Below are 15729 nucleotides of genomic sequence, written 5' to 3'. Positions count from 1 at the left end.
AAGTTAATTCCTTTTGAAGGGTTCTCCCTCTCCCCATCTCTGCCATCCTCACCTCCAACAAGTGTGAGGAGCTCCATCAGTTTATTTTTTCCAGGGCTATAGCTGAGAGACAGGCTCCGCAGCAGCTGTCCCCCTGAGGGAGTGTATTGGAAATACCAACAGCACCCTCGCTTTCCTCAGTGCCCGTCCCCTTCCCTCCCTCCCCGTCCCCTTACCTCCCTCCCTGGCAGCACTGAGCCTTTCCCAGTGCACGTTTCACACTGACTGCCCGTTAATCAGCCAGCCAGCATGAGATCACTTTCCGGGGCCGATTTCCAGGGCTGATTACACCCGTTTCCAGGCACTCCCATGTGAGTGTGCCCAATGGATGAAAAATTCAGGCCTTGCTGTCAGATTTAACAACAGGATGAGTTTCTGACCACATATCCACACCATCACTGATACCAAATATTTCAATCTCCATAATGTCCACAGTCTCCACCCCACTCCATCTGTTACCTTTAGTCTTGATGATTCCAATACATTTCTGAGCAGCCTCTCACATTCACCCCACTCCCCACATAGAAACGTGAGATCATCCAAAACTCTGCCGCCCGTCTGCTTTCTCACACCAAATCCTATTCATCCAAATCCTATTCATCCAAATCCTATTCATCCATAAAGCCGACATCGGCTTTAAGTCAAGTCATGTTTCAATTTTAAAATTCACATCCTTATTTTCAAATTCCTCCATGACCTTATCCCTCCCTATCTCAGTAATCTCCAATTTCACAATTCTCTGAAATCATAGAATCCTTTCAGTGCAGAAGGAGGCCATTTGGCCCATCAGGTCTGCACTGATAACAATCCCACACAGGCCTTATCCTTGTAACCTCATATAATCCCCCTGACACACAGGGCATTCCCATCCAGACCTGTCCCATAACCCCAAGTATTTACCCTGCTCATCCCCCTAACCTACAACTAGGAGACACAGCCTCAAAATAAGGGAAGCAGATTTAGGACTGAGTTGAGGAGGAACTTCTTCACAGAAAGGGTTGTGAATCTGTGGAATTCCCTGCCCAGTGAAGCAGTTGAGGCTACCTCATTGAATGTTTTTAAGGCAAGGATAGATAGATTTTTGAACAGTAAAGTGCAGGTTTCCTCCGGGTGCTCCAGTTTCCTCCCACAGTCGAAAAGACGTGCTGGTTGGGTACATTGGCCATGCTAAATTCTCCCTCAGTTTACCCGAACAGGCGCCAGAGTGTGGCGACTGGGGAATTTTCAGAGTAACTTCATTGCAATGTTAATGTAAGTCTATGTGTGACACTAATAAACAAACTATAAACAAAGTTAACTTTTAAAAACTTCTACCAAATTGGTTTCTCGAATCCCCCTTTTTATACTTTCAAAATGTAGAAAGCCATCCTCAGCTAATTGTTGGGAATGAGCCAATTGGTCTATAACTTGTCAATAATGACATTGGTTTGGTTTTTAGCTAATTGCGCACATTGTCTTAATTTTAAGACAATTCTTTCTCTCAAACGATATCTCTTAGCTTGGGGTAGCCTGAGTGTCAACCAATAATTGGTTCACATCAGTCATTCAATGTTGAGACATCTTGAACAGGAGCCGATTCATTCCCTCCAGTCAAGGTTAACAAGTCCTTTCATCTTTCTTTATTCTGTCAGCATGGGAAGGGAACATCTGGTAATTCCCACAGCATTTTAACCATTCTTAATGTGTTTACAATTCTAAAAGTTATAAACTTGTGTTCAAATTTATATTTCCAGCCTTTATAACATATATATTAATGAATCATTTATTATTTAATTGTCTCACAATTAATGCTGTCTATTTAACTAATCTGGCTGCTTTCCAATTGTGGGAACTTCAGGCCACAAAAAAGGTAGTTAGAGTCATAGAGGTTTACAGCATGGAAACAGGCCCTTCAGCCCAACTTGTCTATGCCGCCCAGTTTTTACCACTAAGCTAGTCCTAATTGCCCTGTAATATTACTCATGATCTGTGCTTCCAAGCATTTTGAATGTGCATCTACAACAAGCAAAAACATGTGATTCATGAAAGGCCCCCCAAGGGCCACATGTAGTCTGGACCACGGCCTATCAGGCCACTCCCGAGGATGAAGTGGTAATGTACCCAGTGTGTTGGGGGGAATGAACTCAGAAGAATCATTCAACACTCAAACCTGATTCAATCGACAAACAGTTTATTGAGCTAGGCCAGCGGGGAGAAGCCACAGGGGCTGACCACGTGCAACTCCACCCAATAAAGAATATGATCAATTCTTATGCAGTTACTTAGTCCATCCCAGCTGGACACAATCCAATCAGAATGGTGATAGATTACATACATTACAGAGGTGCAATTAAATTAGTATCTGGGCATTATGGGGCTTTGTCAGCATCTCATGAACAGATAGGTGCCCCCATCATGATGTTTTCCAGACCCCCTTATCTACCATCCTTGGGGTTTTCTTTGTACATAGACTGAGTTTGAAAAGGGGTGGATTAAAAGTTCTCAAATGGATGTCAGCACCCTTCCTTTGTTTCAATCTAATGACCACACGGTCTGGGAATCATTTCTATTTAATAATCTCTCCTTTTAAACTCTGTTCTTCAGTATCCAATGCCAGAATTTTCCTTTTCATTGTGTTAATTGTGTCAGGAATAAATCTTTGGACCTGACAGGAAGTTTAACCCAAGATCAATCCAACACAGGACTGGTCAGAATCATTTCATATGTACCAAATTTTAAATAACCATTACAAATTAAAACTCTCATTCTCACATGTGAGTTTTATCCGGATTAAAATTCCTGCATGTTTAGTAAAATATCCTGGAAAGATGTCTCTGTCCAGTAAATATGGCTCCAAGTTCATAACTTTTGAAAAAAAACATTTTATTAATTACACTTCCTTTTTTAAATGTTTGATTTAAATCACAGACAGAAAAACTCAAAGCCTGAAGCATTCAACCCACAAATATCATCCATACACAAACAGAGAAACTTAGCATGTGCTTTACAACAACAATAACCAAAATTAATTACTTAAGCGTTCTTGTGATTCTGTTTTTAAAACTTCCAAAAATGCCTTTAATCAAAGACTCAAGGTAAGGTTAATTCCCCAGAAAGATAAAACTTAACAAATGTAGCCCAAAACAATTATAAAACACATCTACAAACATCCACAGAAAACAAATGAAACACACAGATTCTCACAGCTCGTAAATTTCAGTCAATGAATCCTCAGCATTCTCTCTCGCAGCGATAGCTTCTTAAAGTGATAGAGCACTACAAGCTCACAACTCCTTGATTAAAATAAGATCCAAGATCCTTCATTATAACTTAACCCTTTTTAAGCCATTTTATCAGCAACATCTAATCTTTGTTAATTTAAAATCCCAAACACGTTACCACCTGCAATCTCTTTGTTCTTTACCTGGGGTTGAGGTGACAACAATATAAAATTCTCAGTTATTCCAAATTCCTCCAGGCTACGCTTAAAATTTCCACATTTAACTGGCTCCAATAAATCCACAATTATAAACTAAAATAGACACGAGTTTCTGGGTGATTTAAAAACAAGTTAAAAACAAGATGCCATAGGAAAGATAGAACAGGAGAAAAGAAAGGAGGGGGAGTTGCACTTTTGATTCAGGAAAACATCACGGCAGTACTGAGAGGGGACATATCCGAGGGTTCGCCTACTGAGTCAAAAGGGGTGAACTGAGAAATAAAAAGGGGGAAATCACTTTGATAGGGTTGTACTATAGGCCCCCAAATAGTCGGTGGGAAATTGAGGAGCAAATATGTAAGGAGATTACAGATAGTTCCAAGAAAAATAGGGTGGTAATAGTCGGGGATTTTAACTTTCCCAACATTGACTGGGACAGACATAGTATTCGAGGCTTGGATGGGGAGAAATTTGTTGAGTGTATTCAGGAGGAATTTCTCATTCAGTATGTGGATGGCCCGACTAGAGAGGGGCAAAACTTCACCTCCTCTTGGGAAATAAGGAAGGGCAGGTGATAGAAGTGTGAGTGAGGGATCACTTTGGGACCAGTGACCATAATTCCATTAGTTTTAAGATACCTATGGAAAATGATTGGTCAGGTCCAAAAGTTAAAATTCTAAATTAGGGCAAGGCCAATGTTGATGGTATCAGGCAGGAACTTTCGACAGTTAACTGGGGGAGTCTGTGGGAAGGCAAAGGGACGTCTGGAAAGTGGGAGGCTTTCAAAAGTGTTTTAACCAGTGTTCAGGATAAGCACATTGCTCTTAGAGTGAAGGGCAAGGCTGGTAGAAGTCAGGAACCCTGGATGACTCGAGATATTGAGGCCCTCATCAAGAAGAAGGAGGCACATGACATGCATAGGCAGCTGGGATCCCTTGAAGAATATAGAGGGTGTAGGAGTAGAATTAAGAGAGAAATCAGGAGGGCAAAAAGGGGACACGAGATTGTTTTGGCAGATAAGGCAAAGGATAATCCAAAGAGGTTCTATAAATACATAAGGTGCCAAAGAGTAACTAGGTAGAGAGTAGGGCCTCTTAAGGATCAACAAGGTCATCTATGTGCGGATCCACAAGAGATGGGTGAGATCATAAATGAATATTTTTCATCATTATTTATTGCTGAGAAAAGCATGGATGTTAGGGAACTTGGGGAAATAAAGTGATGTCTTGAGAAGTGTACTTATAACAGAGAAGGAGATGCTGGAAGTCATAAAGCGCATCAAGGTAGATAAATCCCCGGGACCTGATGAAGTGTATCCCAGAACACTGTGGGAGGCGAGGGAGGAAATTGCGGGTCTCCGAGCAGAGATATTTGAATCATCGATAATCACAGGTGAGGTGCCTAAAGATTGGAGGGTGGCAAATGTGGAGCCTTTGTTTAAAAAGGGCTGCAGGGAAAAGCCTGGGAACTAAAGGGCGGTGTGATTCACATCTGTAAGTTGTCAGAAGGTATTTGAGAGACAGGATCTACAAGCATTTAGAGACACAAGGACTGATTAGGTTCGGTCAGCATGGCTTTGTGAGTGGAAAATCATGTCTCACAAATTTGATTGAGTTTTTTGAAGGGGTAACCAAGAAGGTAGATGAGGGCAGTACAGGTGATGCTGTCTACATGGACTTTAGAAAGGCCTTTGACAAGGTACCGCGTGGTAGATTGTTGCTTAAGGTTAAATCTAATGAAATCCAGGGTGAGTTAGCCAAATGGATACAAAACTGGCTTGATGACAGAAGACAGAGGGTGGTTGTAGAAGGTTGTTTTTCAAACTGGAGCCTGTGACCAGCGGTGTGCCTCAAGGATCGGTGCTGGGTCCACTGTTATTTGTCATTTATATTAATGATGTGGATGAGAATGTAGGAGGCATGGTTAGTAAGTTTTCAGATGACACCAAAGTTGGTGGCATCGTGGACAGTGGAGAAGGCTATCTAGGATTGTAGCGCGATCTTGATCAATTGGACCAGTGGGCTGACGAATGGCAGATGGAGTTTAATTTAGATAAATGCGAGGTAATACATTTTGGGCGATCGAACCAGGACAGGACTTACTCAGTTAATGGTAGGGTGTTGGGGAGAGTTACAGAACAGAAATTTAGGGGTACAGGTACATAGCTCCTTGAAAATGGAGTTGCAGGTGGACAGAGTGGTGAAGAAGGCATTCTGCATGTTGGTCAGAACATTGAATACAGGAGTTGGAATGTCTTGTTGAAGTTTTACAAGACATTGGTAAGGCCACACTTGGAATACTGTGTACAGTTCTGGTCACCCTATGATAGAAAGGATATTATTAAACTAGAAAGACTGCAGAAAAGATTTATTAGGATGCTACCGGGACTTGATGATTTGAGTTATAAAGAGAGGCTGGATAGACTGGGACTTTTTTCCCTGGAACGTAGGAGGCTTAGGGGTGAACTTATAGAGGTCTATAAAATAATGAGGGGCATAGATCAGCTAGATAGTCAATATCTTTTCCCAAAGGGAGGGGAGTCTAAAACTAGAGGGCATAGGTTTAAGGTGAGAGGGGAGAGATACAGAAGGGTCCAGAGGGGCACTTGTTTCACACAGAGGGTGGTGAGTGTCTGGAAAAAGGTGCCAGAGGTAGTAGTAGAGGCAGGTACAATTTTGTCTTTTAAAAAGCGTTTAGACAGTTACATGGGTAAGATGGGTGTCGAGGGATATGGGCCAAACGTGGACAATTGGGATGAGCACAGGGGTTAAAAAAGGGGCGGCATGGACAAGTTGGGCTGAAGGGCCCGTTTCCAAGCTGGAAACCTCTATGACTCCATGACTAAATCAACTGTCTGCTGAAAGGGTTAACTTTTCTACAGAACCGAAAGGGGTGGGGAGTGAGAAGAAACTTGGCACACAGTTACATCACTTTACATAATTTTTAAAAACTTCTCTAACAACAAAACAAAGTTGATTTTAAACTTTATCTATGAATTCTTTTGTTCTCTTCCTCAACCTAATTATTTTAATTTGATCAGTTTTTGTTAGGGATGGGTAACTTCTGTTCTTTATAAACTGGTTCACTCATTTTGTTAATTCTACATGGGCTCGGAGAATCAGAACCCAGACTTTATCATCCTTATCATTTTTCTCCTTCTGCCACCACTCCCTCTGTTTTGAAGGAGGGTCATGGGGATTCCAATCAGAACTAATCATTTCATCAGAAGAGTAAAATACTGCAGATACCGGAATCTGAAACAAAAACACAAAATGCTGGAAAATCTCAGTAGGTCTGACAGCACCTGTGAAGAATGGAGCCAAAGTTTCAATACTGGATGACCCTTCATAACAGCTCTCATGAAGTATCATCCAGACTCAAAACGTTGGCTCTATTCTCTAATCATTTTATCGATACATTTCTTGTTCTTAGTTTGAGGTTTAAGGTGAGAGGAGAGAGATACAAAAGGGTCCAGAGGGGCAGTTTTTCACTCAGGTCGTGGTGAGTGTCTGGAACGAGTTGCCAGAGGCAGTGGTAGAGGTGGGTACAATACTGTCTTTTCAAAAGCATTTAGACAGTTACACGGGTAAGATGGGTATAGAGGGATATGGGCAAAATACGGGCAATTGGGACTAGCTTAGTGGTAAAAACTGAGCGGAATGGACAAGTTGGGCCGAAGGGCCTGTTTCCATGTTGTAAACCTCTATAACTTCCTAACATCCTGTCACTCTGTGATCCTTGTGAAATCTAAAAACCAGGTATTCGCAACAAGACTCAAAGAGCATCAGCCCACTGGAGGCAAAGTCATGAGACCGGCCAGTCCAGCAGAAAGAAACCCTCCGACCCTCCCCATTGACCAACTGTGAGAATGAACAAAATGCAGTCCTGGATATAATTGAGAGCAGAAACAATAACAGCAGAATCCAACCCCTGTCATCACTCGTGAACTTGTTGGTGTCTCAGCAGGTGGGATGAAACTCTGAATCCCTTCCCACATTGAGAGCAGGTGAACGGCCTCTCCCCAGTGTGAACTCGCTGGTGTGTCTGCAAGTTGGATGACTGAGTGAATCCCTTCCCACACTGAGAACAGTCGAATGGTCTCTCCCCAGTGTGAACTCGCTGGTGTCTCTGCAGGTGGGATGACTGAGTGAATCCCTTCCCACACTGAGAGCAGGTGAACGGCCTCTCCCCTGTGTGAACTCGCTGGTGTGTCCGCAGATCAGATGAGTTAGTGAATCCCTTCCCACACTGAGAACAGATGAATGGTTTCTCCCCAGTGTGAACTCACTGGTGTCTCTGTAGGTGGGATGACTGAGTGAATCCCTTCCCACACTGAGAGCAGGTGAACGGCCTCTCCCCTGTGTGAACTCGCTGGTGTGTCCGCAGATCAGATGAGTTAGTGAATCCCTTCCCACACTGAGAACAGATGAATGGTTTCTCCCCAGTGTGAACTCACTGGTGTATTCGCAGGCTGGATAACAGAATGAATCCCTTCCCACACTGAGAGCAGGTGAACGGCCTCTCCCCTGTGTGACGGAGCTGGTGTCTCTGCAGGTCGGCTGACTGAGTGAATCCCTTCCCACACTGAGAGCAGGTGAACGATCTCTCCCCAGTGTGAACTCGCTGGTGTGTCCGCAGGATGGATGACTGAGTGAATCCCTTCCCACACTGAGAACAGTTGAATGGCCTCTCCCCACTGTGAACTCGCTGGTGTCTCTGCAGGAGGGATGACCGAGTGAATCCCTTCCCACACTGAGAGCAGGTGAACAGCCTCTCTCCTGTGTGAACTTGCTGGTGTTTCTGCAAGCTGGATAACTGAATGAATCCCTTCCCACACTGAGAGCAGGTGAATGGTTTCTCCCCAGTGTGAACTCGCTGGTGTATCCGCAGGCTGGATAACAGAATGAATCCCTTCCCACACTGAGAGCAGGTGAATGGCCTCTCCCCAGTGTGAACTCGTTCATGTGTCCGCAGGCTGGATAACTGAGTGAATCCCTTCCCACACTGAGAGCAGGTGAACGGCCTCTCCCCAGTGTGAACTCGCTGGTGTCTCTGCAGGTCGGATAACTGACTGAATCCCTTCTCACATTGAGAGCAGGAAAATGGCCTCTCTCCAGTGTGAACTTGCTGGTGTCTCTGCAGGAGGGATAATCGAGTGAATCCCTTCCCACATTGAGAGCAGGTGAATGGTCTCTCCCCAGTGTGGCTGCGTCGATGAGCTTCCAGCTTAGATGGGGCTCTGTATCCCTTCCCACAGTCCCCACATTTCCATGGTTTCTCCATGGTGCAGGTGTCCTTACCTCTCTCTTGACTGGACAATTAGTTGAAACTTCGCCCATACTCAGAACAAGATTACAGTCTCTACCCGCTGTGAACGGTGTGATATTTATTCAAACTGTGTAAATGGTTCAAGCTTTTTAGTCAGTGCATTGGAACACACTCACTCAAGTGTGGCAGTGTGTTGATGCTTTTTCACTCACACTGACATTTCAAATCGACAGACCGGACAATCATTTCTCCTTCTGGATTCAAAGTCCGATGATATTGAGGTCCCAAGGAATATGACTCTGTCACGTCTAGACATGACGTTTGAGATTTCGGCCTGTGATTCCTCTTTCAATATCCTGTAAAACGAGTTTACAAAAGTCATCAGTGTCAGTACAGCATAGAAATTCAGAACAGACAATTTCTATGGAACATTCTTGCCTCTCTCATTCCCCAAAAGCTGTAAATCTCCATCCCACACACTGTCTCCCCATTCTCAGCAGGTCTGGCAGCATCTGTATGGAGAGAAAAGAACAGATGTTTCAGAGCTTTGACAAAGGGTCATCTAGACAAGAAACATCAGCTCTTGATGTAGGAAGAGAGATTCCTATTCGCTGATTCAGGCAGGCTCCATTGTGACGTCACAATGCGGAAGTTGTCCAATGAGCTTCAGATTGAAACTTCCTCCTCTGGACAACATCTGGGAGGAAATCAATGTTTCCCCCTTTCCATTTCTTTTCTCATTCTGGGGGAAATTGGGGACTTGCAGCAACTGAAGGGAATGAAGTGAATTCGGTCTGTATATTCCACACATTTTTACTCCAGTAATGTAGACTCATCAAAGCGGGTCCAGATAAAAGCTGGAATAAGGACACTTTGCCTGAATGCACGAAGCATTCGGAACAAGGTAAATGAGTTGATGGTGCAAATCAGCACAAGTGGGTACGATCTAGTGGCCATTACAGAAACGTGGCTGAAAGGTGACCAGGACTGGGAGATGAATATCCAGGGGTATCAGGCGTTTAGGAAGAATAGACAGGAAGGAAAAGGTGGTGGGGTCGCGCTATTAATAAGAGATAATATCAGGGTAGTACTGAGGGATGACATAGGCTCTGAGGAACAAAACGTGGAATCATTATGGGTAGAGATGAGGAATAGTAGAGGGAGAAAGACACTAGTAGGTGTGGTATATTGGCCCCCAAATAATAATGTTGAGGTAGGGAGGGCTATAAACAAGCAGATAAGGGATGCGTGTAAAAACGGAACGGCAATAATCATGGGGGACTTCAACATGCACATTGACTGGCAGACTCAAGTCGGTAAGGGTGGAATGGAGGAAGAGTTCTTAGAATGCTGTCGGGATAGTTTCCTTGAACAGCATGTTACGGAACCGACGAGGGAACGAGCTATTTTGGATCTGGTATTGTGTAACGAGGTAGGTAGAATTAAGGATCTTATTGTGAAGGACCCTCTTGGGTCTAGTGACCACAATATGGTCGAATTTCTGATTCAGATGGAAGAGGAGAAAGTTTGGTCCCAAACCAGTGTCCTCTGTTTGAACAGAGGGAAATATGATAGGATGAGGGATGAATTGGCTAAGGTAGACTGGGAGAGCAGGCTGGCAGGTAGGATAGCTGAGAACAGTGGAGGATTTTTAAGGAGATCCTTTTCAGTTCTCAGCAAAAATATATTCCAGCCAAAAACAAGGATTGTAAGAAAAGGGAGAACCAGCCGTGGATAACGAAGGAAATAAAGGAGAGTATTAAAATAAAAACAGCTGCGTACAGAGTGGCCAAAAATAGTGGAGAAACAAGTGATTGGGAAAAATTTAAGAAACAACAAAGAGAAACTAAGAAAGTGATAAAGAAAGGAAGGATAGACTATGAAGCTAGGCTAGCAATTAATATAAAAAATGATAGTAAAAGTTTTTATAAATATATAAAAAGGAATAGAGTGGCTAGAGTGAATGTTGGACCCTTGGAGGACGAGAGGGGGGAGTTAATAGTGGGAAATGAGGATATGGCTGAGTCTTTAAATAAGTTTTTTGTGTCGGTCTTCACGGTGGAGGACACAAATAGTTTGCCAAATATTAACGATAGAGGGTTGGCAGCAGGAGAAATACTTCATAGAAATCATAGAAACCCTACAGTGCAGAAGGAGGCCATTCGGCCCATCGAGTCTGCACCGACCACAATCCCACCCAGGCCCTACCCCCACATATTTTACCCGTTAATCCCTCTAACCTACGCATCCCAGGACTCTAAGGGGCAATTTTTTTAACCTGGCCAATCAACCTAACCCGCACATCTTTGGACTGTGGGAGGAAACCGGAGCACCCGGAGGAAACCCACGCAGACACGAGGAGAATGTGCAAACTCCACACAGACAGTGACCCGAGCCGGGAATCGAACCCGGGACCCTGGAGCTGTGAAGCAGCAGTGCTAACCACTGTGCTACCGTGCCGTATCCCATTAATACAATTAATGTTACCAGAGAGGCAGTGCTGGGTAGACTAATGGGACTGAAGGTGGACAAGTCCCCGGGTCCGGATGGAAAGCATCCCAGGGTATTGAAAGAAATGTCAGAGGTAATAGTGGATGCGTTAGTGATTATTTATCAAAACTCGTTGCATTCTGGGGTAGTGCCGGTTGATTGGAAAACGGCTAATGTTACGCCGCTGTTTAAAAAAGGAAGGAGACAAAAGGCGGGTAACTATAGGCCGGTCAGCTTAACGTCTGTAGTAGGGAAAATGCTGGAATCCATTATTAAAGAGGAGATAGCAGGGCATCTGGATAGAAATGGTTCGATCAATCAGACGCAGCATGGATTCATGAGGGGAAAGTCGTGCTTGACGAACATGTTGGATTTTTATGAAGATGTGACTAGGGCGGTTGATGGAGGAGAACCGGTGGATGCGGTGTTTTTGGATTTCCAAAAGGCGTTTGATAAGGTGCCCCATAAAAGGCTGCTGAAGAAGATTAGGGCACACGGAGTTGGGGGTAGTGTGTTAAAGTGGATTGGGGACTGGCTATCCGACAGGAAGCAAAGAGTCGGAATAAATGGGTGTTTTTCCGGTTGGAGGAAGGTAACTAGTGGCGTGCCGCAGGGATCGGTACTCGGGCCTCAACTGTTTACCATTTATATAGATGGTCTGGAGGAGGGGACGGAGTGTAGGGTAACAAAGTTTGCAGACGACACAAAGATAAGTGGAAAAGTGAATCGTGTGGAGGACGGAGAAGATCTGCAGAGAGATTTGGACAGGCTGAGTGAGTGGGCGAGGATATGGCAAATGGAGTATAACGTTGAGAAATGCGAGGTTATACACTTGAGGAAATAATAACAAATGGGATTACTATCTCAATGGAAACAAATTAAAACATGCTACCGTGCAAAGGGACCTGGGGGTCCTTGTGCATGAGATGCAAAAGCCCAGTCTGCAGGTACAACAGGTGATCAAGAAGGCAAATGGGATGTTGGCCTATATTGCGAAGGGGATAGAATATAAAAGCAGGGATGTCTTGATGCACCTGTACAGGGCATTGGTGAGGCCGCAGCTGGAATACTGTGTGCAGTATTGGTCCCCTTATATGAGGAAGGATATATTGGCATTGGAGGGAGTGCAGAGGAGGTTCACCAGGTTGATACCGGAGATGAGGGGTTTGGATTATGAGGAGAGGCTGAGGAGATTGGGTTTGTACTCGTTGGAGTTTAGAAGGATGAGGGGGGATCTTATGGAGACTTATAAGATAATGCGGGGGCTGGATAGGGTGGAGGCGGAGAGATTCTTTCCACTTAGTAAGGAAGTTAAAACTAGAGGACACAGCCTCAAAATAAAGGGGGGTCGGTTTAAGACAGAGTTGAGGAGGAACTTCTTCTCCCAGAGGGTGGTGAATCTCTGGAATTCTCTGCCCACTGAGGTGGTGGAGGCTACCTCGCTGAATATGTTTAAAGCGCGGATGGATGGATTCCTGATCGGTAAGGGAATTAAGGGTTATGGGGATCAGGCGGGTAAGTGGTACTGATCCACGTCAGATTAGCCATGATCTTATTGAATGCCGGGCAGGCTCGAGGGGCTAGATGGCCTACTCCTGCTCCTATTTCTTATGTTCTTATGTTCTTATTTATTTGTCTGGCAGCCTGCATGGAAATTTTCAGCTCTCTGCATCCAGGGCAAGAAGCAGTGAGCATGGATCTGTCAATCACACATGAGGACGGCCTCAACCGGGTTCTTGGGTTCATGTCACACTGTCTGTAACCCCCACAACTTGCCTGGGCTTGCAAAATCTCACTAACTGTCCTGGCTGGAGACAATACACATCTCTTTAACCTGTGCTTCACCCTCTCTCCACTCACATTGTCTGTACCTTTAAGACTTGATTACCTGTAAAGACTCTTCCAACCATTATTTTGTAAATTGAGTTTGTGTCTCTGTGCCCTGTTTGTGAATAGAACTCCCACTCACCTGATGAAGAGCAGCGCTCCAAAATCCTGTGGCTTATGCCACCAAATTAACCTGTTGGATTTTAACCTGGTGTTGTGAGATTACTTACTGTCTGAGGCTGAACTAGGCTGTTCACAACCAGGGTGAAATAGTTCATCCCAATATGAGCTTCCAGCCACGTCCACATCATCATCAAGACCACCTTCATTCAAAGTAATTAATTAATTAACAGTAATGAATCATAAAATACATTGTCGGAGGAGGCCATTCAGCCCATCGAGCCTGCACCGACAACAATCCCATCCAGACCCTATCCACATATTTACCTGTTAATCCCCCTGATACCAAGTGGCAATTTATCATGGCCAATCCGTCTAACCGGCACATCTTTGGACTGTGGAAGGAAACCGGAACACCCGGAGGAAACCCACCCAGACACGGGGAGAATGAAGAAACTCTGCACAGACAGCGACCCGAGGCTGGAATTGAACCCGGGTCCCTGGCGCTGTTAGGCAGCTGCACTAACCACTGTGCCACCGGGCCACATGTCAGTGCCATCGCCCGACTCCAGCCCAGTCTCAGCTCATCTGGAACCCTCACCCATTCCATTGTGACATCACACTCTCACCCATTCCATTGTGACGTCACACTCTCACCCATTCCATTGTGACCTCACACTCCCACCCATTCCATTGTGACGTCAGGGCTTCACTCTCCGATCACAATCCCTGCCGGCCTCCCACATGCAGCCTCAATGGCGGCAGTCAGCCCGGGTCTAACACTACAAGCTGCCGCTCCATTTGGTACAAAGGGGGGGAACCGGGAAGTTCATTTCCGGGGATTGGGTTTGAACAACATGTTTACAAAGTCTCTCCACCCACCCGCCACATTTATCATTCCCCGCACGCCGCCCTCTACCTCGTATTGATCTCGCTTCCGAGTTAAAACCGTCCGTCCGTCGCCATTACCCGCACTGCGAATGCTTCAGGTCCCGCCCCTCCTTCACTCCGATTGGTTGGAGGACCAGCCGCTCCAGCTCGGTCCTCCAGACCCGCCCCCTCTTCCTATTGGTCCGGAGCTGCCGTCAATCAGTCCCCGGGCATTGTGATGTGGTCATGATGTGGAGATGCCGGCGTTGGACTGGGGTAAACACAGTAAGAAGTTTAACAACACCAGGTTAAAGTCCAACAGGTTTATTTGGTAGCAAAAGCCACACAAGCTTTCGAAGCTCTAAGCCCCTTCTTCAGGTGAGTGGGAATTCTGTTCACAAACAGAATTTATAAAGACACAGACTCAATTTACATGAATAATGGTTGGAATGCGAATACTTACAACTAATCAAGTCTTTAAGAAACAAAACAATGGGAGTGGAGAGAGCATCAAGACAGGCTAAAAAGATGTGTATTGTCTCCAGACAAGACAGCCAGTGAAACTCTGCAGGTCCACGCAACTGTGGACGCAATATTTGTAACTCCCACAGTTGCGTGGACCTGCAGAGTTTCACTGGCTGTCTTGTCTGGAGACAATACACATCTTTTTAGCCTGTCTTGATGCTCTCTCCACTCCCATTGTTTTGTTTCTTAAAGACTGGATTAGTTGTAAGTATTCGCATTCCAACCATTATTCATGTAAATTGAGTCTGTGTCTTTATAAATTCTGTTTGTGAACAGAATTCCCACTCACCTGAAGAAGGGGCTTAGAGCCTCGAAAGCTTGTGTGGCTTTTGCTACCAAATAAACCTGTTGGACTTTAACCTGGTGTTGTTAAACTTCTTATTGTGATGTGGAGCATGCGCAGTGTCATTGCTGTCCTTGGCGCTTGTTTGTCCCGGAGAAGCGGAGTCAGCGTTAGGCGGTGGCTGGGAGGATTTGGAAACACTTTGTGGATCCGCAAACCCTTCAGAATCATTGTCAGCTCCCTGGTTTGCAGCTGCGGGGCTTCTCCCTCCCGGGAACAGGCCCAGGTTAACGGCCCCATCCTGGCTCAGCCACTGGGGGATGGTTCACATCAGAGGATGGGGGAGGGGGACAATAAATAACAGGTTACACTTTGGCCTCAAATCAATGAGGACTCTGATCTCTGGGAAGGAAAGAAACCCTGGGAGGTGGGCGGGGAGGATTCACAAACACCCGCTGGAGGCCCCAACACCCCCAGTAAAAAGCTGCAGCTCCCGGGTTTGCAGCTTTTTCCCGGGAGGGAGTTGGGGAAGTTTTGTGGAGACAATTCTCGGTTGGTTCAGTTAGTGGTTCCTGGAGCTCAGAAACCCTGAGTTAGAATCCTGAACCCCACACTGGGTGGTTGTTTTATTAAATACTTTTTATTTATTAATCATCTGTTGAAGAAAATATTAATTTGTGTTGAAAAATCATTTTATAGCATTTGTGAAAATACCCATTAAAATAGCAATTCTCCCAATGTATTTCATATCCCGACAGTGCTGAAGGAGGTTGTTCGGCCCATCGAGTCTGCACCGACAACAATCCCACCTAGGCCCTATTCCCATAACCCCACATATGTAACCTGCTAATCCCTCTAACCTACTCATCCCGGGACACGAAGGGGCAAT

General features: G+C 45.1%; 2 protein-coding genes across 2 annotated transcripts in view; one reads left to right on the top strand and one right to left on the bottom strand.

Annotated features, from left to right (window-relative positions):
* The window catches only part of LOC144483972 (uncharacterized), a 55173-nt gene extending 46421 nt beyond the window's left edge, over positions 1–8752 (bottom strand). The window contains 2 exon segments of the mRNA XM_078202549.1: positions 7398–7976; positions 8229–8752. Of these exon segments, the coding sequence (XP_078058675.1) occupies positions 7398–7976; positions 8229–8740 (1091 nt within the window). The 5' untranslated portion in view covers positions 8741–8752.
* Positions 1–15729, top strand: part of LOC144483947 (uncharacterized) — a 49020-nt gene that overhangs the window by 16153 nt on the left and 17138 nt on the right. The window lies entirely within an intron of this gene.

Source organism: Mustelus asterias, unplaced genomic scaffold (assembly GCF_964213995.1).
Source record: "Mustelus asterias unplaced genomic scaffold, sMusAst1.hap1.1 HAP1_SCAFFOLD_85, whole genome shotgun sequence".
NCBI lineage: Eukaryota > Metazoa > Chordata > Chondrichthyes > Carcharhiniformes > Triakidae > Mustelus > Mustelus asterias.
This window is presented reverse-complemented; position numbering and strand designations above follow the sequence as displayed.